The sequence below is a fragment of the Solea solea genome, chromosome 11, assembly GCF_958295425.1.
Source record: "Solea solea chromosome 11, fSolSol10.1, whole genome shotgun sequence".
In the NCBI taxonomy this organism is placed as follows: domain Eukaryota; kingdom Metazoa; phylum Chordata; class Actinopteri; order Pleuronectiformes; family Soleidae; genus Solea; species Solea solea.
In genome coordinates this window covers 8,747,939-8,773,694 of record NC_081144.1, presented here as the reverse complement: position 1 = coordinate 8,773,694, position 25,756 = coordinate 8,747,939, and the positions used below count along the sequence as shown (strand labels likewise).

Genomic DNA, 25,756 nt, shown 5'->3' with positions numbered 1-25,756 from the left:
TTAAAGTAATATTATCTCATAACATTTTGTTTGTACTGTAACATAAAATATTAGTTTAGTATGTAAATGTACTGATACACATACTGTATGTGAGTCACTGGATACATGCAGATTATTATGGTTTTTACTTCTTTCTCAGTCAGTCCTGGAATGTTATTTTTGTAAATGTGTTTTTTGACAGAGACAAATCTCTAGACGTAGGCTGTGAATAGTCAAAACATCTATTACATCAAAGTTACAAATAAACGCCATGAGCAAAACAGAAAGCAAGAGGAGCCATGGGGAAGAAAAAAGCCTGAATGGAGAGGCACAAACAGACGGAGGCACCATGACGCTCCCCTCTTTCAACTTTCCAGATACTGAGCCTTTACTTTTCCTGTGGCCATGGCAACAGCTGAGTCTACAGGCATAACAAAAGCAGTTGAACTCTTTTGTGTCCCATGAGAGCTCCCAGACTCGGCTAATTAAAAAGAGGAATGAACATTCCTGGTTTCTCTCTCTTAGTGTGTGTGTGTTTGTGGGAAAAGGACCAGTGAGTTCAAACTAAATATGTGGTGTTTGTCCCACAAGTTATTTTAAACTCCAGTGTTTAGTTTTTACAAGAAGTATGGAGAAAAAAAGATCAATGATCCACTATTTGATTAGTTGAATTAAGTTAAGATTTGAAGCTAAAATGTTTTATCATCAATTTTCCATGTGTGTTATAATTTGTACGCCAATTTATGAGCTGGAATCAGTTCCTAAAATGTAAGAATTTGGTGTTTTTTCCAGTTTTACATTAACGTAACCTAGAAATCATTTAATATGAACTGCTAATAGGAAAAAAACACCTTATATTTCAATGTCACAGATTTCAAATTTCTAAGTATTTTATGACAGTTGGCTTTAGAAATAGGTCAAAATAGGTTATTGTAATTATAATATGGTGTTTATTAATAGTATTCAGTGAGGAGTGGAAACGTTTTATAAATCTATTTCCAGCTCAGCTCCTACAGTTTTTTTTTATCTCACTTCTATTAAAGCATAATGCATGCATTTTATTATACTGTATATGGTTTTTTTTGCCTTGGACTTGATCATTTTTACTACTCTCCACTAGATCAAGTCATTTTGGCTATCTTTGGCGTATGGAGAAAAAAAACATGCTATTTTCACTAGAGGGCACTGTCACAGCTAATCATTGACACATCACACACTGTAATAATTGCATGTAGTATATTGAAAATAAATATCTGGGGTTTTTCCATACGAAAACATGGCAGCATCATGAGAAAAACCTGGAATTTAAAGGGTTAAAATCTTTAAAAATGAATTGGTATTTGATCTCAATAATTAGGTCAGATGTAGATTAAAAAAAAAATCAGCTCAATGAAAGTAGAATATAATGATGTATAATACTTTTTTTATAGCTTTAGTCACACTCATACCACTACCACTACCAACATGTTAGTCATTCCACTTCACACAGTAAATACACTATAGTATTGTTAATACTAGTATTGTAAATACTTCCACCAGCAGTGCATGATGTTAGAAGTTTTTGTTTTTTTTCCGTTAGATGTAGTAAAAAGCCAGGAAAAATGGAAATAGAGCAAAGAAGCAAAGGTAGAGGTTAGTTTTTAGTCACGTTGTCCATTTATTTTCAGTATCATTTGAGAAAGACGCTGGTAGGACTGGTTAAACAAAGAAAAACAAACACAGGTAGCAGTTAAGTGTTAATATACACACACATACTGTTCACTTACAGACACACGTTCAGAGAAATTCTACAGAAAACAGTCAGAGACAGAAAAAACACAACAATGTTAAAAATTGCATTTTAAGAAGCAGGCAGTTAAAGTGTTAATAGTTTTTTGTTTGTTTTTTTTAGTTTATATACACAACAGTCAACTTGTTGAAGTACTATACGCTGCAGACGGTAACAGTAACCATTCAGTGGCACGATGTCAATGACTGGTTAAGTAAAAACTGCTCCCTGTGAACTTTAGTAAAAAATACTGCACAAAATAAGATAACGCTGGATGAAGAGAGAGTGTGTGAGTGTTTCAAGATGCATTGAATATATCACCGACAACCAAACCAACAAGGGAAAGGAGGAAATGAGATGAAATTAACTTTGCTGAACGTTTCAGTGCTAAATCACGTTAATGCACGTTAAGATGGTGTTTTCTAGAAAGAGTAATGACTAATCAACACAAACAGCCTAGTTCAGATAGCAGGAATCTTTTCTTTGACCACTGTGGTCATCTTTTTGCCTACTATATAAAAATTGGGGATCAATATGTTATGTGTCCGTTTTCAATATCAGTCCAAATTATCCTTTTAATGACTTTCAAGCAAAAATGACTTAACTGTGTGACATTTGTGCTGATAATCAAGTCCTGTGTGACTCTCTGTGCTTAATGATGCATTAATGTGTTATGTAAGATTTACAGATCGGATTTCACTTTTTCTTTTTTTTATTATACTACGGCCAAACTAAAAAAAAAAATGTAATCGTATGACAATTAACTCGTAATATTCCGCGAATAAAGTTGCAACATTATGAGAATAAAGTCGTAACATCGTGAGAATAAAGTCGTAAACTTACGAGAATAAATTCATAATATTATGAGAATAAAGTTGTAACATCACGAGAATAAAGTCATATTATGACGACTTTATTCTCCTATGATTCAGCCATTTTGACCTATCCCTAATAAAAATGTAGTGAATGTTAACGTTTCTCTTACTGAACACAGAACAGCTGCCTGAAGCTGTTTGCTTATTCAGAGACTGTGGTACAAACTAATTGTTAAAAGCACCATGCATGTAAATTTGGCAATAACTGATCACATTCCTCATCGCCAAAGAGGGGTATTTATTTAGAATTAACTGGTCAACTTAGTTAATAAGTGTGGAAGATTTAGAAGCTCCTAAAAACCTGTCTCTGGTCTTTGGTTTGAACTAAAAACTTAACAGTCCATATTTGTGACTAAACATCTTTGGAAAAATCTTTTATCATAGTTTTCCTTAGACAAACATTGCCTAAAAAACACGACAACATTGGTTGGTCAGTCCCAAACAAGGCTTTAACGAACAGTCATCTCCAGCACATTCTGGATTACTGTCCTTTATAGTGTCATACCAAAAGGGGGGGGGGGGGTCAAATAAATCATTGTAGACCATATAAACGGTCATTAAATACTTCATTGTCATCGAGCTTTTTGCACATACGTGAAACCGGCCGATGGAAGACAGTGGGACATTAGTGTTGAGTTCTAATGATTTCTGTATTGAATGTCATTTCATGCACTGTTGTCATGATTGAGCAGTAAATATCATGCCAATATTAACATTAATCAACAATACTAAATATCAAATAGTCACATACACTGGGTACAGAAGTAAACAAAAGCAACAAGGCTTAGGGAAACCTGAGCAACAGCCATCTACTGTATGCACTATAAAAACAAATGTAATATTGGCCAAATCATGAAACATTAGATTAGCATAACATTTTTACAAATACTGTATATACAGTAATACACATTTGTGCAATTTTACACTGCAATTACTCATGATTCTGTATAAAGAAAGTATACTGGCTCACTTTCTCATCATGAGAATATAATACTGGTGCAACAGTAAGAGAGAGTGCTCAGCAAAGTAAAATCTAACAAAATATATCCAGCCTAAAAAAATACCATCTGCATTGTTGTCAAACAGAATATAAAAAAAAAGAAAAAAATACAGAAAAAAAATATATCATTGCACTATTGCTCTGTGAATGTTACTGTCATACACTTAAAGAAAAAGGAAGCATTCAAACCTCTTCTGAGAGGGAAAAATCAAAACGTTAAAAAGGTTATTTATCCAAAAAGGAAACAAAACCCTGGTTAAGAAAAAAGTGCATATGTTCGCTTTTACTCAAACATAAAAGCTTCACTCGATGAATCGCTCAAAACGTTTGCTCTTCGTCACAGTTATCACAGCCTTGCAGTGTAAAATAAAGAGCTCTACAAGTTCCTTAAAATACCTTCATTTTCAGTCATACTACTGCCCATCTCACACCGGAGGATTTTCAAATCTGACTTGATTTTAAAAACCAGACCACAGATTCAACAAACTTTGTAACCGGTTATTTAGACAAGACGATCCAGTCAAGATGCAGGACCACACACTTGGTGTTTAATCAAACTATTTCAGGGAGGAGATTCCAGGGATTTGGGATCTCACAGAAACTCATGTGATTTAACGTGACTTGGAGAATATAAACAGACATGGAGGCAGACTGTTGGTGTCGTCAGTCAATAGCTGTTGTGTGTGCGATATTTTGTGCTGAGAAATGCAAACAATCATAACAAAATCAAAAAAGTCATGACTGGGAAGATGGAATCAACTTGGCTTTTACGTTTAATGATGGTAAAATTGCGTCTGTTAATCCCTCACACTACAGGATAATCTGTTGAAATCAGCCTAAAATTAGAAGGCCAATGGTTTTTGAATAAAATAAAGGTGTGTTTGTTAATATTTTCTATGTTACACACCACAGTTTTAGCTCATTTTATGTTCTGTGACTGAATTTGTTTTGTGTCAAAATGCACTTTGACAGTCCGGGTTAAAAAATATCCCAACATTTCTCCATGCGAAGACTTTTTCTCATGATTATAAAACTAACTTTTCCTTGTCATCCAAGCTCCAACTGTGAGTCACATAACACTGTCTGTGAGAAAATTGGTGCTTCCGCAACTAGGACGTCCAAAATATCTCAGCAAACGAGCTGCTGCAGGTCTTTGGTTCAGAGCTCACTGTACCCGCTAAAGCCTGAAATAAAAGGCTAAGTTGGTCCCGAGTATACAGCTGCTGACTTTACTGGCGGTCATCTGATTGCTAGACACTATAATCTCTCTTTTCCTTTAAAAAAAAACATAACAAAACATGGCTCACTCTCTCCTGGCAGTGAAAAGACTGACTGGACATCACCCACACTGATGTTTGTTTTGGCAAAGTCAGTCACTCACATCTGACATCATTTTAAGGAGGTTAACACTGATTTCTCGTGATCCTGAGAGGAGAGCTGACTGCTGGTGGACTCTGGCTTCTGGTCTTAAGAGGACAAGACAAGTGCTGGAGAGAAGAAGTGGTCTAGATATGTCTGATGTAGAGATGTTTGGAGTTAATCTTGTGGTGAAAAGTCCCACGTAACACTGCGTTTTAACCTGACTGTGGTTGGTTCTAACACTCTGCTATAGTGAGACAGATAAACTCCTGAATGCATTTCTTATACTGCTGCTCAGTGGGACTGCTGATTGGGTATTGACCTGGTTGTCCAAAGGGTCCCTCCGACTCCCGCATCTCCTCGTTCATCCTGGCCAAACGCAAACTAAAGAGAAGGAGGAAAAAATAGAGCAGCAGAGTGTTAAAAAACATCAAAGCTGGAGGAAGAAAAACTAAAAAATCTTTCAAAGAAAATACAACCACAGGATGTGGTTATGTTAACATACAGTGTGACTATATCTGCATTGGCTTGCTGCACTGCTATACTCAGAGGATCCTGACCATCCTCGTCCCCGTCGTTCTGTGTCGCTCCTCTTTTCAGGAATAAACACACTTGCCTGGGAATACAAAGCAAAATGAGGTCAGTCATAGCAAATATTTTTTTTCACTTTACTTACAAGTAAAGTCAAGTCAATTTTATTTAAATAGCCCAACATCACAAACACAATTAGCCTCGAGGGGTTTTACAGTCTGTACAGTCTTATCCTTAAGTGGTTCTTGTATGAGGCCCGTCGCGCTCTGCATACTGAGCATCCCATCAACAAAAAGGTGTTACTGAGAAAACAACTGTGAGTGTTTGAGTGAGTGTGAAGTGGTTACAAATTATACTAATGATGCAGCCTGGAGTAAACAGTTATTTTTTCCTCCTGTGACTCACCCCGTGTGCCCCAGATACGTGGCGTGATGCAGGGGGCACCTCCCTCTCGCGTCTCTTTGGTTGACGTCAGCAGCGTTCTGGAGCAGGAACTCGCATGCAATCAGTGAGCCCTGAAATAAAGGAGCAACAGGGATTTTTTAATGAATTTTAGATATTCACTCATTCCCAGATGATGCCTTGTGATAGTTTTTGTCAGCATGACTATGTCTGGTAATAATTAAAACAAGAGCAACTTTCATATATGCAGTCTGTCACTTAACAGTTATTCTAATGCTGTGTACTTAACTAACTTTACAAATAGGTATATTTTGAGTTTGTCCTGTCCTGATCCTGATACTAAAATGCTCCTTTAAGTCCTTAACCAAGAGCTGTTTCCCTGGGTCTGATGATGCCACTCACCCCGATCACTGCCTGTATGAGGGGCGTCTTCCCTTCATCCTCGTCATTCACCAAATTGACATCAGCACCATGAGCTAGAGCTTCAGCCATGACGGGCAGGTTGCGAGCCTTGGAGGCTTTGTACAGCAGTGCTCCTGGACGAAGGTTACATATGTCCTCCGGGTCTGACGTCTCCGGCTCCGCCTCCAGCTCGGCGTCACCGCTCGAGTCGTCAGACACTTCACACTCTGTGGACGAGGAAACGAGACAGATTATTTATATCACAGCAGCATAAGAAGATGCTATAAGAATGTGCAATATAGAGTGTCTTATATCCTTTTCTTTTCAGCATAACCTAATAACCAAGTATTATTTCCACGGCAGTTTACCAAGTGTGCTTACGCGGGAGCACTAAAGGTTAAGAGGGAAGTTATTGGATAAAATTGCTAACAAAAGTGTACTAGAATTGAAATGTTTTCTGGTCTTACCACCAAGTGTGTACTATCACTGAATATTTTAGTGGTTTGCAGAACCGGACTGACTGCCTTTCACCCCTACACCTCCTACCTACAGCGCATATGTGTGTCAAACAGGACCATCTGTTTAACATTCCCCATATGGACTCACCCTCCTCTGTGACGCTGTCCACCACCGAGCCAAACACCAGGATGTCCGTGCTGCCGTCTGTGCTTCCTCCCAACCCACTGTCACTGCTCAGACCTGCCGGACCAGGAGATGCCACAACATGGACACATTAGATACTTCTGCTCTCTGTCGGGCTGATTGGAATTATCTGCATTAGCTGCCTCCTCTACTTAAGATTCAAGCCTCTTATCCACATCCTGACTTTAATCTACACGAGACGGCTGTAAAATGTGCAGCAGTATGTGAAGGGTGAAGAGAATGAGCTGCTTACTTCGAGGCCCAGATCCTGTATCAAAGTAGGAGAAGAGCGTGTCCAGCTCATCGGGACAAAACAGGGATTCTCGTCTGAACTTAGCAGCAGCTGTGAGACAATCACAAGTGAAAGTGAGAGGTTAAGTATACGGTGGAAAGAAAATTTACATTAACATAAAAGAGGGAAAGCTTTGTTATTTGAGGACACAAAAAGACAGTTAAACAGTTAAAGTACCTGCGGAGAGTGTGGAAGGGGACATGCTTCCGGGCTCTTGTCGGTATCTTCGCCGGGTTTTGGGTACGGTGGTGGCACTGTTGTGTCTCCGACACTTCTTCACACTCCACCGCCGCTCCGGCTTCCTCTCCCCGTTGATGAGAATCTCTGTGCAGCCCAGCTTCTTCAGGAATTTCTTCTCCACATACTTTGCCTTAATCCAAGCCTCTTTTTCCTGCCTGCAAGAGACCGAACCACGTATGACATCGATTTTAGTGTTCCAAGAGTAACAAGTGTAAAATAATGAATGAGATGGTGTTCATGCAGTTTAGCTGTATTTACCTTGAACTGGAGGGTAAAGGTTTCTTCACCCCTTGTCCTTGGTACGAGCCTTCATAGATGTGGTTGATGACGCTGTTTCCAAGCTCACACATCAACTACAGGTAAAGACAAGAGACGCGACATTAATGTTGTCCTAACCCATAACAGCAACATTTGTTTTCTTGCTGAGAGTTTGCCAAGAAGATCAATACGAAATCTGTTCACAGAATCCAAAAAGCTGAGATGAGTGTGGTTCTCATATATTATTAATTAAGTTAATTAAATAAGGACCAAAGTGAGCCAAACTTTACCTTCAGTAATTCCGGTTCCCATGAGTCCAGTGTGAGTGAGCGAACCTTTGAACAGTGAACCCCAAGACTCCTGCAACAGAAATGTCTCAGGTTAAAATAACATGTTGTTTCTGTGAGGTGATGACATGATTTAAAGGCAGAGGTGGAAATATTTGACTTTGTTATGACTATGGGTCAGCAGATGGTGGCAAAACAAAAGCACTTTATATTTCACACTATAGAAACAAGATGTTTTTATAAATGAGTCATAAACTGTGGCGATAGATAGATTGCTGAATAGGCCAACGGGACCCGAATCAGTATTAAGTGAGTTCAATTACGAGACAATATGGACACAAAGAGATTCAAAAGATTTTGTTTTTTTCTGCCAATAAAGTAGTTTAAAACCACAATTGATTGGTTTCTTTAACTTTTTGCTGAAGGGTAATCATGAATATTATCCATATCAACTGATTTTATCATGTTGTCCATATTGCACAGCCCACAAAAAATAATAGAGATAGAGACACAAAACAAAGAACTAGCACATCATTTGGAACCATTTTCTGTTCCATTCAGTTTGGGTATAGTAGTTCAGTGGTCTATATTCAGAAGCCCATTTTCTCATAACCCACCCATGACTGTGGTGTTTGACGCTGACTGGTTTGTAAAGCTGCAAGAACCTAAAATTATCCTTGGGGAAATTAGAGAAGCCGCACCTAATGTCATGCAAATCACTGAGTTCCTGCAATGATGCTGTCTGGTATCCTGGCAACAGAGGCACAGTAGAAGTTAAAAAAAAAAAAGAAAAAAAAAAGCTGATAGTGTTTCTCCCCTTCGTTTACCCTGCTACACTAAGGCCAAGTCTGCTCTCACTATGTGAAACCAAAGCCAAAGAGGGAACATGAATATTCAACAGGCAGCAGGGTTTGTGATTACATAAACACTGATAATGCAATTTAAAATAATACACACACACAACTCAGGAGGGGATTGTTTCCTACAGAGAGCTTCAGTGAAGCAGCACTGTGATGTAACCTAAGTATGAGAGCAGTGCATTGATCTGGATGAGGAGGAAATGTTATTACCTGCAGCAGGAAACTTCATTCAACACCATTACGTCATGTTCAATGAGATCCCGCTGTGAAGTGAACTAAGGACTTTTATTTTCCGTCTTCCTTCCTTCCCTTCCCTTCTAAAAACTCTAAATCAAAGCCAAACTGATCCAATAGACGACTTTAGTCCCTTCAGAACTGTGTGCTGGAACACACTGAGCCCCCTTAGCAGCACAAGGAAAATCCCGGAAGGCTGGCACCGCTTCCTGTTATCAGAGCCATTAACCTCCCAGCACATGGCACATGTTCTCATCTAACAACGTTAGATGTTTGACCTTCAGTCCTGTATGCTCCAGGAAACTAGGATAACATCCAACTCACCCTGAGTGATACAAGTCTACAAAACAACTGACAGTGAGTCAAGTCAGGACATCTTAAAGAAGTCTTGTAATACTCTTGTGAATAATGTGAATACCTTTAAAGTACGCATATGACTACAAAGTTTAGACTTAAATCTACACACATATGCATTGTTCTTATGTTTGTGATGTTCACCTGGATTTTAAAGCAGCATGATGGGCGTTATGTGCACTTTTAAATTGTTTTCTTGAAAGTGTAACGTTTCTCCGTAAGGATGAGTTGTAGTAGAATCACAACCACGTTGGAAGCTAACGCTGAGCCACTAGTGTGATGCGGGGACTTTAAATGAAGGGTCAAAAAAGTGTCTAGTAGATTTTCCTTTCAGGACTCTACCTGTGGATGCCTGAGCACTCGATACACAGCAGGATGCCCAGGTTGATGGAGGCCCAGCGTGGGTCGGCCTGGCTGCAGTCACAGCATTGCTCGTTGCCTGGCAGACTCTGAATCCGCTGCAGGATGGTCTCGCTGCGGGCGCTGCGGTCCCGTGGCTCACTGGCTGAATCGATACTGCTGGTCGACGGGGACGCAGTCCTGTCCAGGTGCTGAATATCAACAGATCAGAGTGTGAAATGCCACATTGGTGCAGTCATTCTGACAAATGCACTGGCTTTGTCTGCTTTGTTGTACCAGGTTAGTCACATCTGCTGAGATGGGGATAATAAACCTATGATGCAGCCAGCCACAAGAGAGCGATCGAGACATTTGGGAGCTGTATCAACCTTTGAAGATGTCAGGTTGGGTCAATTTGTTTTTCCACTTGTTCTTTATTCGACACATTGTATTTGCCAAATAAATATAAAAGTAAATAAAGTTGAAAGAAGCCCATTCGTGACAAGATGTCGAAATTCGCCAAAATTCCAATGGTTGCCATGGCCACGCCCTTGAGAGATCTTTTGATAACTGTTCACCTTTGATGTGTTTGGTAAAAATTGACGGAACGACTAATTGCAAAGACTAACATGCTCAGTTTGTTGTTCATATTAAGAAACATGCAAATCGCCAAGGTGGACGTCAAATTCCAAATGGCCAGCTTCGTGTTAGACTAGACTTAGAATAGATTTTTTTTTGTTCGTCTTGGGCTGTGACTTGTTTCCACCAAGTTTCGCGAAATTTGGTGCAAATTAGTTTTAGCTCGGTCCTACCAGGTTTCACCTTTGGGTGGCGCCACTGAGTCATTTCCCGCCAGTTCTTATTTGTATGCCAATCGCCTGTTTTCAACAAGGGGCCCTAATTATTTCCCTTTGAAACAGTGGGGTGGATGTATAAAATAGCATAAATTGGAAAAACTCAATAAACCTCAGAAACAAGACATACCTCTATATAATAAGAATCTTACCTCTATATAATAAGAATCCGGGCTCTCTCTGTAGGCTGAAGCAATGCTCGCTTGAACTGCCTGAATCCATGCTTGTCTTAGCTTCTCAGATTCAGCCTGAAGCATACAACTCCTGCAAAACAAACCATCACAGTGGTTCAAATCACACGGTACTGCCTATATACTGTATACCATGGTATGTGATATACACAAAATGGAGATTGTACATGTTAGCATTAGAGCTCTTTAGAGAATTTGATTAGCAGTTTTTTTGGACATGAGACTAATGTCTAATGAGACAAATCATAATTTTGACCTTAGTTATTCGTAAGGGACACATGAATATGTCGACCACATTTCACAGAAATCCACTTTAATGTTGAGCTGTTTTAACTGTTTTGAGACACTGAGATATTCCATGTGGTAAAAGAAAACGTTGACATGCTGGTGAAAGCTTGATGAGAACAGTCATGAGGATACATCCACTGGAGAACATGAACGTTTTCATTAAATTCGATGATCGTCCATCGTATAGTAGTAACGTTTCAGTATAATGTGACTATTTTTATGGCAGTGAGATTGTCTCTTACTTGGACGGGGATACGACCTCGAAGCAGAACCTCCTCTCAATGTCCTCACATGGTTTAACGGAGCACAGCCGGAGGTCTTCCACCACCACTGTCAGAGAGTCCTGCTGACACAAAATCAACTTATCATTATGTAAAATCTACAAAAATAATTAGAACACGTATTGAGCCTCTGACTGAATCCACGGATAAAAGCAGAGAGCACTCGACTCACAAACACAGAGTCCGTGAGCACCTGAGTGAAAAACATGCCACATTCCCGCACTAACGCTGCACTTAACCTCTTTAGCCCTGGGGAAAACTGATCGGTGGAAGATATATGGACTTGCCTTGAGCTTCTTCTGATAGACCAGCTGACTGTTCTGTATGGAGAACCAGCGTCTGAAGAGAGGGAGGTAAATAAAACATGTATTAGATGGATATCCTTTGGATGTTTCCTCTGAGCATTTAAAGGCCCTGATAGACATCACTGTGGTCTGCAGAAAAATCACTTCTTGTGGTACCTAGATCAAGATCATTAAAACACCAGGGAGACTTGCTCTCACACTGCCAGTTTTGTGTTTTATATTTGCATTTCTCGATTGAATTGCTTGTATTGCCTGTCTGATTTATGTATTTATGTGATGTACAGCACTTTGGTCAACTCTGTCGTTTTTAAATGTGCTATAGAAATGAAGTTGGATTGGATTGGAAACGAAAGGACGTATGTCTGTTTAGCTGTCCAACCGGCTGCTTGACAGGCTTCAAACTTGGCAGTTGACCTACAAAGGGCACCAGTGTGTGCAGTGCTGACCTTGGAGGTTTTTGGATGAAAAAAGCAAGAGATATCAGTAGAAATGTGACAGATGTATCACTAAAAGAGCCGCTTTCACCCGTTCAAGTAACAGACTGAATGGATACTTTAATAGTAGGTAGAAATGATCACTCTGTAAACTATATATAAATCATATTTTTCTGTCCAGTAAGAACACACAGACATATACATCTACACGTCTGTGAGAAAGAAAATCGGTAGACCCAACTTTCTTCCTGACATCTTCCTATTTTAAGAACTCCAGCCAGCAACAAGCCCTCTTATTAAATTAAATATACAGTATGAGTAATATGTCACATGCATCACCCAAGATAATAACACGTTTTTAATATGTATTTATACATAATGCCTTTGTTATGTTTTGAGACTGCTGTAACAAAAACATACAGATTAAATCCAACATGAACCACGAACATGCAGAAATACCAAAAAAAATAAAGACACAAATGAATTATTATGAACAACGTATAAAACAAAACAATGCTTCACGTCATTCATGCCTTGAAACACATAACCATTGTTCTCACTGTTGGCGTTATACAAATGTACCTGTTCCAGGTCTTAAAGGCATTGCTGGCCCTCTTGAACAGGTAGCCCTCCATCACCACACCATTAGGAGCATCCACGTTGAACTCCACCTTAGAGTCGTCATATGCAAAGTCCTGAGAGACAGGAAAAAAGAGAGACACAGGAACCGAAAATGAATCCCAGCCATCAAAAAAAAAAGACAGGTCACCACGACAGCTGATCCTCGTCAGGATGCTGCTATGTCCTTCAACGGTATCAAACGGGAAACACACACTTTGTTCCTTTTCCGCAGTGAAGAGGCTTGCATGTGTGCTTTTTCCTGGAATCGCAGTAACGTTGGACGTGCATTTCACCGTACACAGAGTCCATAAACCAGACACATCAGCAGAAATCGTGCGATCATGCAGAAACACACCACGTGTGAGCGTATGTACGCACGGGAGTGGAGTCATGCCATCTTCCCGTGTGGCACACAGAGGGCATTTCATAACCCAACAGATGTGAGTGTGACGCAAGTTATTACATAAACAGGGGGTGATTCATGTGAAATTACCATGCGACCTTTTTTATGACTTACAGCTTCTTCATGACACCTAGCATTTTAATGAAACCCAACAGAGGTTCCTTAGGGCTGAGTCATTGCTAAATGAATGGAATTAAAGGAATCACAAAAATCACCAAGTAAACATCAGTGAATTTGATGTTTGTTGTAAATTAAGAGGAACACAGGATGTCCTCAGACTACTAAAAACCAGCAAAGATAGAATATTAATTATCCTATTCACTTTCAACTTTGCACACACAACAGTCAGTTTAGACTTTTTAACAGCACAGAAATATCAGTCATAGAAATGCCAAAATACAAAAAAAAACATTCCTGTTGCTTCATAAGAATGTGTGTACTCGAGGCAGCACTGAGCACATTCACTACTCACTACATGTCTGAATAACAGCAAGACTTACTGCTGTTTAAATGTGCAATCAAAGGGAAGAAAGGCCAAGTTCCCACAGAGAGCGAGAGAGCACATTTCTGTCAAACCCAATTCTTAACACTGAAACTGCAGGTTTTCATATACAGCCAAAAACTAGATAAACTAATCTAATCTAAAAAGTAATATCCCAAAGACAGTTACAAACATCTGAGACAGTTGAATACAAGTTAAGATAGAACATAATCATATTTTAGCCACAGTTTTGTGGCTAACAAAATAAGATAGCAGAGGCTATAACCTGTCAAAATTCCAACTTAAACATTCATTATACATTTCTATAGGTTTGAAATTGACTCAACTTAAAATTCATCACTAATAATTGCTGAGAAAAAGTCTGAGATAGCAATCTAATTACAATAAATAGAGCGATCAAGTCACAGCATCAAACTGCCTGTGTAATGCAAATTAACCCACCAAACCGCTGTTCCACCGGCAAAAGATCTTCATTTTCAGACGCTTAGTGTGCTCCAACAACATTGAAAAGCACAAAAAAAATAGAAAATAAAAACTATTAGATCCGAAAGGGTAACTCTCTCAGAGTAGAAACATGTCGTTCTTCACTCTCTGCAGGCTGTGGCTCTCACAGCGCACTGTGCTGCTGCTGCTGCATCGCGGTGAGTTATTCCAACACTGAGATGTGTGCCCTCGACTTCAGCCACCTGCCTGCTGCCCTGTGAGCCTCTGGATTAGCACTAATTACCATACAGCTGCCAATCTCTTCATAACAGGACACTGTGAGGAAGAATTGTGGGCAACGTCGCACTGTGCAGTACTTTAATGTAGCTGCTTTGGACCCAAAGACAAGCAGGCTGCTCTAACACTTCAGAGTCTGTGCTACTAAACACTGTGCCCTAAACACACCTCCCTCCCTGGAGAAGGTGGGAGTTACATTCCCCATGTTGATCTATCTGGCAGGCAGCTATGGTCACCAAACCAGGGAGCTACTACTGAGACTTTACACTGAATGTCTACACTGACAAAAAGCTCCATTCACAACTGAACCCTGCAATGCAACTGCAAAAAGAAGATGAAGGGAATCCATCTTACCTTCAGTTGTCACAACAAGCCTTTGTTTTCTTTGAATGAAGCACATGACAAACACTGAAAAGGATGTGCACTGGATGTTTCTCTGCAATCTCTCAAACTCACAACAAAGGTCATCTTTTTTTAATGACGCTACGTCACACGGACAAAATCCGTGAATTATTGATCAGGCGTGGAAACTGTGGCTTGGAAAGCAAAATAAGTTAAGTGTTGTGAAGCAGCAGGCAGATGAACAGAAGAACGGAGGATGCAGACAACATGTCCTGATGCTCCGTCCACCTGCTGCTGCTGCTGCTGCTGCTGCTGCTGCTGTATGTAGAGCAGCCTGCGGGCAAGACTGCAGACTTCTGACAGCGAATGGTGAGGTCAGTTGGTAGCAGTGATTACTCATTCTGATGTGTTTATTTACCGTCTCTGACATACTTCTGTGTCTCATTATCATATTATAATATGAGCTTTCATCTATTTGGACAAAGACACCTTTTGTCATTTTGCCTCTGTACACAACCACGATGAATTTGAAATGATTCTTTTGTTCAAACCCCTCAAATTAAAGCTGAGAGTCCCCATTTAAACACAGCTAATGAACCACAGCTCCCTGACAATCTGTTTGGTAATTTTGTTACTATCAAACAGAAAGACAGGTTTATGTATTGGTAAAAATGTGTTTAAATACGTGAGAAAATACAAATGGCATAGGTGGTGCCAAAATGTGCAGACGGAAACTAACAAAATATTGAAAACTAAAATTTAAAAAACAATTTCTTAACTGAAATAAAACAAAAATGAATACCAACTAAAATTGTAGCAGAAATGTGCTTAGTTTTCGTCCTTGTACATTTATTTCATACATAAGCCTTTCAAGTTCCTATGAAGTATGTTTATTTTTTACAATATAATATCTGTGCTGTGTGAGCACTGAGGATTAAAATGGCATCTTTTGTTGGGTTTTTATGACACAATACTTTATGATGACCTTTTTGCATCTTGTAAAAAGTCCATATTACAAAAAATTAACACTAAAACACAAATAAAAACAAAACTAAAACTAAGCATTTACAAAAACAAAAACTAATAAAACACTAGCTCTATACCCGCGAAACCAAGAAAATGTGAAAACAGATCAGTGGCTAATCAGGTTCCTTGCAGCACTATCCTGAAAGAAACTTCATCTCAAACTTCAAAAAACGCTGCTCTGAATCTGTAGAAAGTTCACCGACTCCTCTAATGAGCGTGGAATACAAAAGCGATGTTCGGGTTGAGAAAAATCAAAAAGCCAAAACACGAGATAAGAAAACCGCACGTCACTTGATGTTTCAGTCTTTGGGCCTTCGTCTGATGAATTCATCTAATGAAGATCCCCCTGGGCTGAAGCATCACGTGTTAATGAATGAACAGAGCTATATTTGTCCACATAGCAGCAGTAGCTGTTGTTCCTCTTATTCCCCGATGAATGACATTATTTACACTGAGAGGACAAACAACATTTGTAAAAACTTGTATTAAGTATTATTATTCTTTTTATCAGCCTCCAAAGGAAGTTTATAGGAGTAATTCAAATAAGCAACACCAGCAAACTCACTGAGAATCAGCAAAGTTTTGTTGAAAATTTGATAAAGACTAAATAACTAATAAAAATATAATACAAACGAGAACTGGCAAAGTCAGTGATGGTAAAAATAGCCATAGCTGTATTATTACAGCATATATATATATATTGTGACTTGACGTGTCACTCCCTGATGTGGGCAAACTAAATATCATTATTTCATTACGACATCTCTCTGCAGTATTAGGTAGTAAAAATAGATGCAGGAGACGCGGCATGTAGAGCCGTGCCACTGATGTAAACATAGAAATATGGAGCAGCGGCAGCAGCAGCAGCACATCCGCTGCATTTGACAGGACTTCTCCATTAAATCTGTGGTTAAAAATGAATGGCTCTGCATTCAGATGCGTTCGCTGATTCGTGTGCTCGCTGCCGGCAGTAGTGAGAGTCCACAGGTGGACCACTTAAACTCCCTTTCTGCTCCCCGTGGTTTTTTTTTTTTCTTGTACTGACCAACGGCCACCCCTTTGTCCTCGTGTTAGTTTACACAAGGCTTATTGCACACGCTTGACGTGGTGAGGAGGGAGAGAAGGAGCACAGAAGTAAAGGGAAAAGAAAAGAGAATCTCTTAAGTCTCCTTAAGGAGGAAGAAAAGAATTAAATGTATGTCACACTGCTGTGTTTGAATTCTACTTTTAGCATGAACACTGATTCTGATTCGGGAATGACACTTATGAGAGTAAAATAGCACATTTTAAGACAATTGCAGAGGGGAACGTAAAAGACGAAGAAGAAGTTTTCTGTACATTTCTTGGCAACAAAGTTCAACTCATTTCTCTTTGTAAATTATTCAGGATGTACATCAGCCTGACAGAGTCGAGACTAAAGCCCAAGGAAAACTTCAAAGAGGTTTTCTGATGTTCAGCACTAACGTTGCACTCTGCCAACACACTGAACCAAAGCTGTGTTTCATGGAAAATAAAACGGAGGATTCCTCACCTGCATCAGGGTCTGAGCGGCGACGGCAGCAGAGGAAACATGAAGACAGAGGAACAGAGAATACAGCATTAGAAACACACACAGAGGCAGAGGAGATAATACAATAATCTTTCTTAAAACTTCATCACCTACTTATTACAACACCTCAACATTTTTATGCAAATTTCAAAAGAGGCTCTTTTGATTTGTGACCTTTTTTCGGTTTTCTACTGCATGTCCCTTGGTGAAGAATAGTTCACGCGGCTTTAGAGTCTAACAGCTCTAACAGCAATAACAGATCAATAACTGGCTCCCCACATGACCCAGCCCTTCCCTGTGGCTCTGCTCACTACACAGAGTGCAGCGCCTGCAGGAAGAGCACCGACTGACTGACTGACTGAAGCTGTCTGACAGAAGGCCACTGATCCTGGGGGCACAGAGGAGCCAGACACTGGGCCCCCTGAAAATAAAGAGGTTTGTTTGAATTATTAACAGAGAGTGTACTCTACATGTGAGGAAGTGATTGTATAAAAAATAATAGATATGATTCTTTGAAAAAAAAAAAAATTACATAATGAATCAATGAAGAAGTAAAGGCATTACAGATCAAACAGAAATCTGACAGTGTTGTCAATTATATTACGATTACATACTCAAAAGAACCTGATAAGTTCTGAAAAAGTGAAACCTTTAAATTCTGTGTGCTGGTAGGATATGCAGTTATCCTACCTAAAGGCACCTGACACCCCATGTGTGCCTCAGGGATAGGGCTACACTCACACATGAGGAGCCACAGAAAGGAAATGACTGCCTGTCTCCTAATCCGTCAATGGACGGGACACTTCATCATCTCCAGGTGAATTTACATCCCTAAGATCAAAGTAAAATTACGATTTCACAGCCATGTCAGTGAGACTGCTGTTAAAGTCACAATAATGGTTTAAGTTACATCAGCTAACTCAGCCTCGTTCAAACTAATCCAATCCATTGCAATTGTAATTTTACTGATGTTTATATCTTCACAGTCATTGGATTTTCTGGAAATACACAGCAGATATTCAAGGTCCCAAGAGGATATATTCTACTGAATTTTTCTCCAGTAATTTGATTCATGAGCAAATAAATGCAGAGTTGAAGACTTCCCCATCAGCTTCAGCATTAGCACTGTGATGCTCCTTCTCTGTTTGACATTTCTCTGACTAATTTTCAAGGAACCTTAAATGCAATCACTCAAGTTTATTACAAATCATCTTAAGGTTAAATATGTCTTGTAGCAAACGTGAAGACAGTGCAAATAATATACAACAAATGCAAACCTCATGCGAGTGAACACAATGCGCTCCTGCTTAGAAATCAACCACCATGTACAGCAGGCAACAGTGGGAATAAAACACTTCATTTAAACTGCTTTGAAGCTTAAATCAATCCTCGACCTTGTTAGGGAGATTAATCAAACACTTCCCAGCTGCCCAGGTCTAATCCCTCCCCGGTCACAACAGGCACACTGGGGTCAAGTGGCAGCCTGGATCTTAAAAGGTGTGATGTGAACACATTGACATCCTGTTAGCGTTTGAGTACAGTTATCTGTCAACCTGCCAACCTTACACACGACAAAAGATGCTTCAAGGTCGATTTCAGCCCATCCCCAAAAAATGCCTCAATCATTTGTCTGTGTAGAAATATCAAAGCTGAGCAAACAGGACTGCTGAGTTCTTGGTGTGTGTTGCCAAGATTAAGTGTTTTGTTCATTACAGTTTATGTATTTTTTGTCATACATTTCGACCTTGACATCTAAAAACATGAATTAATGTGATGTAAACAAAGATAAGTTTGACTGTTTTGCACTGTATATCATATCATTTGCACTAATTTATAAGATACCTCAATAAAGTCACCACGGTTTAGTTCTTGCTTTGTTAGACTTTTTTTTTATATTCTGTTATTTGAATTTAGTTATTTAAATTTAGTTAGCTAATTCTTTTATCTTCACACACACTTTACCTTCAGAGTTTAATAAAATAAAATAAAATAAAATAAAATAAAATAAAATAAAATAAAATAAAATAAAATAAAATAAAATAAAATAAAATAAAATAAAATAAAATAAAATTAAATTAAATTAAATTAAATTAAATTTCATTTCATTTCATTTAGTATTACTGTTTTAATGTGTGTTGTAATGACAATAAGAATCTTGAATAAATTAACTAGAAATGTCAGGACTGTCCATGTGTGAATTTAATATACAGTACATACGATATTTGGTATGTTTACTATTTTTTGTTTGTTTGCTTCAAAAATAAACAATAATAATAGGAACTCACCCTCTGCTGAATGGTGGCATGTTTATGCTCCATTTCCCTCTTCTCCATGGCTGAATCAATCACCAGCTGATCCAGCTGAAGGTCAGTTCAACAGGAGCAAAAAAATAATAAAAAACAACAAACAAAAAAAAGTTCAGTCAAATTCATTCATTTAGCAGTAAAACAATTACAAAAGGACTAGATTAAGTCAGAGCTGCTGCGATTCAGAGTAGTTGACTATAACATTTTCCACTGGCAAACACAAATGACACGTTAGGTCAGTGGTTGTGGAAGGATGAAGCATCGATTCAGTTCTCCTGCAGCAATAAACCTGCTGTGACAAACAAGCTGGCTCATGAATAACGGCCTTTTTTCCACACATGTGCACTACAGAGGATTAAGATGCTCCGCTCACCTCAGCGGCCAGTTTCTTCATGTACGGGTCGATCTCGTCCAGCAGGTTGTAGCCCTGCTGAAACAGCGAGTACTGGGCGTGCATGAACGACAGCATCTGAGCAGGGGCAGAAGCAAGTGTTCAGTATTTGCCGCCGCTCGCACGACTCTCTGTGCATTCGTGGAACGTGTTATCAAGTTGGGCACTGACTTACCGCATCCAGAATCTCAAACTTCTTCTTCGCCTGCAGAACGTTAATCTACAGTGAGAAGAAAAGATAGATTTTAATCGTCTGGACTCCTGATCATTTTGTTGACAATGCCCACAATATTTGACTCAATTTCCTCTCGTTGACATCTATCGCGACAACATTAACTCTTATGCATGGGTGAGAAAAACTCCTTTTGTGCTGCATTTAAGAGGTCACATATACATATAACATATCTCCCTGCAGCTTTGACATTTTCTGCCGTGAGACATTTTCAGTGAAGACCCTCAAAAGGGTCAGATGTCTGAGAGACAACTGCTGAGAGACAAATTACAGAATGGAAAGAGGGCACAGCCGTCACAGCAGTGAAACTGAATCAGTCACTTTGTTCCCACGGGCACTCTCGAGAAGGAGGTTACAACTTGTGGGCAACATAACGCAGCTTATTAACAGAATGTGTCACAAAGGCACAAAGGAATGGACACAGATGTTGCTGCAGGATAGCACTCATACGTCTAGTGAAATGACCCTGTGGAGTATAAATAAACAAATAAACTGTAACACAGGGATGTTATGAAGTCTCCTATTAATCAGTGTTTACTACATGAAATATAAACTTCCCGTAGTGGCACGAAGACCTTGGAAACCAACGGGGATAAACATTTATGAATAAAAGATGACAGTCAACGTTGGGAAAATCATGTAACACTGGGAAACTTTTAAAATCACCTTTTACATTTTGAGGCCTATATACATGTATATATACACAATACTCTAATGTATATATACAACCTCTAACCCTAAATTGGTAATTATCATTTCTAATGTTTCTGTAATGGTTAATACACCAGTATGTAGAAAATTATATTTTTAACGCTTAAATATAATTAGAATTGTTGTCCATACATTTTTTAATTGTACTGTTTTACAAAATAAACTGGAACAATGATTATTATTTCTTGATTAAGATGTCAAATTATAGTTATTCACTTGCATTCTTGAACTGCAAATTTTGTTTTAGTGGTTGAATGTTATGCTCGATTCATTTCTGACTTCATTTTCACATTAATTTTTACTTTTAAACAAGCTTTTGAAAGATTTCTAAAATATTTATGTTCTCTCTGTGACAAGAGGTCTAATAAATGTGTTAAGCATTGTCATTTTTCAGACCCGTTGTGTTTAGAGCTCAAAGAATAGGACACAATAAGGATGTCAGATGTAGTTAAGGTGACATTTTTATGCTTTCAACCCATTGTGTTTTCCTCCTGGATTACTAAAGCTGCTTCTTTTGTTAAAATATGGGTTAAATAGCCCTATAATGCAAAGGTTAAAAGTTGCCATAAAGATGGCATCTATGCTGCCAGCAGCTGTAAACTCAGACATGGATAAAATACCACGTTCATGTACACAAATATGAAGAAAACATGCATATCACACAAACTAAACATCATCTATAACCACGTCAAAGTAAACTGCTACAGACAGAAGAGCTGACCTGTAGCACATAGTCCAGAGCGAGGTGTCGGAAGCACTTGCGGGTGATGCTGAGCGTGCTGGTGGCTTCTTCCACCTCGTGAGGCTTGTTCCTCGGTGCCTGAGCGTTCTTCACCTGCGCTATCTCCATATCCTCTCGCACCCTGTCAAAGTGCTTCTTGGTCTCCTTGAACTTGCGAACATCCCTGACAGACACAGACACCGAGTTCAACAAGCTCAAATAACGACATTGACAGGGAGATATGACGGTACATGGATATTTACCAGGACAAGGGGTCACCACAAAGTCAATGCGAGGTTTAAAGTTTGTTAAATTGTTCACATGCCTTTGACAAAATATCTAGGCTGCACTCTGTTTAATATTTAAAGAGACAAAAAGGGTTTTCAGGGGCAACAAGGGGACGTCTGCGCTATTAAAGTTGTGGTGTTTTTCTCTACCTGCGTTGAATTTTTCATGCGAATAAAGTTGCTTGGTAGGTTTACTCACTCTTTCACAAAGTTGTGCAACTGCTGCTTCACAGACCTCTGAGCTTGATCGAACAGAATCTGAAACACACAGAAAGAATAAACACATTATACAGCAGCAGCTGAAAGACACTGGCCAAACATTTTTGCATATTTCATATTTCGGGAGTGCAGAATTGTTATGTTGGTAACTCAACCCCAATACATCAATAATTTATCATTAAAACATGTATCTCTTTTATTTTGATAAGCGTCTTTAAATTTTTTAAGACTGAATTAATCATGTAAAACATTCTTTACAAGTTCCACCTACTCCGTTTGCATCTAGAATTGTGATTGAAACACTATTAAAGTCACAATTATACTGCTTTAACTCTTTTTAACCTTAATTAATAACACTATGTGTCATCTCTGCTATTTCAATTTGCTGTTTTCATGTTTTTTTGTGCAAAATAACCCACAAAGTGTATATTTATAACAGATTTAAGGAAAAAACTTGAAGCTTGTTGTGTTTAACAGTAACCCATAGCAACCGACATTATTGTACAGTAAAATATTGAAACCCATTGATATCATTATCTCAGTAGTAATCCTATAAGGAGCCAAACTGCATGAATTTCAACCCATTCATTTTATTATGAGAACATAAAGGCTGCTTATCTATTGATATACTGCTTCCGTCAAACCACCTGCATGTTTTTCCAACCAACAGAGGGCGACACAACACAACTTTTTGATGCATTCAAATGGTGCAAATCAGCTCTTCCCGCCTGTTGGAATGAATGGCAGAGGAACGCCACACTGACTCAAACACACCTGCTCTAATGTGATAACATGCTGCCTTCAATTAGGTGCTTTACATTCAAGGTCCCTCCCTCCTCTCTGATGACACTTGGAACACATTGTCTTTGATTTCCCCTGCTATCCCACTGCTGCTGCTGCTGCTGCTGCTGCTAAATAGGTCACTCAGGCAGAGACGAAGAGAGGGAGAAAGAGAGAGGATGGGATTTTGCTTCCATGTGACGTTACAGAATCTGCATCCAGTGCAGGGTGCAAACCAATTTAGACAAATTGTCGCACGGTAGCCTATACTCTTATAAACTAAGTGACCAGCTGGACTCATCAAAGTGTTCCTCATCCTGTCTGAATAATTGGATAAAGAACTCTGTGTGTGGATTAGGCCCTATACGACATCATATGGGTGCTTTAACACAGGGATTACAGAAGCCGATGATGAAAAAGGGAACTTCTCTATTGTCGTAACTGTAGATAAAGGCAGTGAACAGCGGGAGCCAGTAACCAGCAGAAAAAAAATAAATATAGATGGCTTTAATTTTACCCAGACTTGAAAACAAAAATGTGGCTCAGATGGAAGCGGTCAGCTTTATAGTGTTCTTGCCAGCGCCTCCAAAAGAGCAGTGTTTGTTTTGATCATGGGTTCAGGCCTCATTTTTACTGCTCCATAAACTCACCATGTCGAAATATGTGTGAAAGTGGATGAGCAAAGATGCTCAAGCATCCACTTCACTGTTTGTGATTAATGCACGACGGAACCACTCCAAAAACCAGAAACATGTCTCGTCGGATAAATGAACTCCCTGTAATTGCTTCATGCAAAGTGTCGCGTTAAAGACGGCATGTGTGGTCAGTCTGTCTCCCCTGGACACAGTTAAAAAAGTGCAAGTGAGAACTGGAAGGTTGTGTTATTGATCCACATCAGTGTGCCGCGCCACAAACACCTGAGTGTGGGCTTAGTTCGGGCATCATCCCTGAGATGGATGCTCATGTTTGCTCGATGTTAACCACCAGTCTCTATCTAGAGTCAACAAGTGCACCTCCACATGATGTTTGTGAGTGAGTGGTGGCAGGAAAGCTGTGACGGGACTTCCTGACTCTGAGGTTAGTGCAGCCTGTGGCATTCCTGAGCTGCTTTGTGGGAAGCTGACACCCTACTTTCATTGGACCCAGGTTTCACAAGTTGTCTCTGCGCGATGTGTACGAGTCTGACTGCAAGAGAGGAAAGATGAATAACCAGTGCACTGCCTAAAGATGCCTTGAAGGATTTTGTATTTTAATTAGCTCCTTTAAAAATGCAGCGTTTGATGATAAAAGTTGCCGTACGATGTCGTTTTTGGAACATCTGAAAAGCAGTGTAAAGACGCTGCTTCTGCTACAACCCAAATTTAGCAGAAAGGGGGAGAACAACATCAAGTGCCCGACCTCGTCTGACTGCTCACTCTCGCCACAGTCATCGGCTTGTAAAGAAGCCAACTCCGATAAGACAGGAAAAAAAAGTACAACCCACTGGCATGAAACTGGAGCCACACAGTAAAAAAAATTGCATATCACCACAATCCCAAATCACAACACGCAGACTATATACACACAACAGTGGTGTGCTGAAAGTAACGCGCCAGCAAACCATGAAGTTTTCTAAATATATGATGACCCTCCAAACACATGAGAAAGTCAAAACATTCAATTATTGCACCTCGGATACACAGAGTTTTTTTTTTTCTTTTTAATGGGAGCTATAATTTTGTTCCTGAGAAAAGTGCTCTGAGCGCCTTCAATGCAGCACAGAACATGGAAGTGGGACCTCTAGCTTGCACTTCTTCATAGTCTCAGAGAGCTATGACCCACAGGCTCACAGTCAGGTTTAAATGATTAACATGGTTGTTTCTAGATTACATTTGTATCAATAAATATTACAAACTTTTTATCCCAACAAGTACCACCTGAGAAAAAATTCCACTGATACATCAGAGCTGGAATGAGGCAAAAACAAGGAAAATGCTGCGTTGTAAGAAAGAAAGGGAAATCTGGCACATCTTCACCAACATGACATCACGGCTCGAGAATGAGACGGCTACAAACACACATCACAATGGAGCACTGTCCTGACTATTGCCTTGCTTTAATTCCCCCCTCATTTCACCGGCATGTCGGGACAGAGACGCTTCTAATGACATGGACGAGGCGGTTAACTTTAATCTGAAAAAGAGTAAACATGAAACTTACTATAAGCATCTCTGTTGAGTGTCAAGAAATACCGGCAGGGTTGACTGATCATAAATTCTGCTTCATGTTCCCAGGTCCTCAAGTAAAAATATCCCATACACAGCCAGTCTTCTGCTGGAACCTTGGTTAATGTTGCTCAATTTCAACGTACTGTAACATCCAACAGTATCCCTCCAACAAAAATGCTGCTCGACTTTTAAGATATAAGCTTATTCGATGTCATAAACTACAACATTTATTTTAATTGTTGCATTACTTTTTGGCCAAGACCTTCTCCAGCACATACTGAAGGTTTTCAGAAAATTCCAGCTAACGAATCTCTTACAAAAAAAAAGGACATGGAGACAATAAGTATATTAAGTCACGTTACATAAAGTAGATCATGAGTTTAGATCTGTGGCTCCCTTGACGCTGGTATGTTCTGTAAAAAAACACGACTGCAGTTGCAAACAAACAAAAGTATTTTCATTGTGTCCTTTGTTTTCCAGTTTGGCTTCTAAATATAAGAGACAATGAGAGACACATTGGCATCTCACAGGGGAACTCACTCAATCACTCGCTCACTCGTTCAC

At 39.3% G+C, this 25,756-nt stretch overlaps 1 protein-coding gene across 4 annotated transcripts in view; it reads right to left on the bottom strand.

Moving 5' to 3' along the window:
• Positions 1–25,756, bottom strand: part of LOC131468735 (arf-GAP with coiled-coil, ANK repeat and PH domain-containing protein 3-like) — a 64,230-nt gene that overhangs the window by 1,533 nt on the left and 36,941 nt on the right. The window contains exons 5-24 of one of the 4 annotated variants that reach the window (XM_058643274.1): positions 22,186–22,244; positions 21,700–21,883; positions 20,211–20,255; positions 20,018–20,113; positions 19,624–19,698; positions 17,321–17,332; positions 12,758–12,870; positions 11,724–11,775; positions 11,398–11,498; positions 10,829–10,940; positions 9,826–10,034; positions 8,039–8,108; positions 7,749–7,843; positions 7,428–7,645; positions 7,212–7,301; positions 6,923–7,024; positions 6,317–6,543; positions 5,918–6,027; positions 5,487–5,597; positions 5,304–5,365 (exon numbers count right to left, since the gene is read on the bottom strand). In XM_058643274.1, coding sequence (XP_058499257.1) covers positions 5,304–5,365; positions 5,487–5,597; positions 5,918–6,027; positions 6,317–6,543; positions 6,923–7,024; positions 7,212–7,301; positions 7,428–7,645; positions 7,749–7,843; positions 8,039–8,108; positions 9,826–10,034; positions 10,829–10,940; positions 11,398–11,498; positions 11,724–11,775; positions 12,758–12,870; positions 17,321–17,332; positions 19,624–19,698; positions 20,018–20,113; positions 20,211–20,255; positions 21,700–21,883; positions 22,186–22,244 — 2,143 coding nt within the window. Of the gene's footprint in view, positions 1–1,079; positions 5,366–5,486; positions 5,598–5,917; positions 6,028–6,316; positions 6,544–6,922; positions 7,025–7,211; positions 7,302–7,427; positions 7,646–7,748; positions 7,844–8,038; positions 8,109–9,825; positions 10,035–10,828; positions 10,941–11,397; positions 11,499–11,723; positions 11,776–12,757; positions 12,871–17,320; positions 17,333–19,623; positions 19,699–20,017; positions 20,114–20,210; positions 20,256–21,699; positions 21,884–22,185; positions 22,245–25,756 lie in introns of those variants that run through there. The other 3 variants (XM_058643275.1, XM_058643276.1, XM_058643278.1) reach the window with 3 other exon arrangements.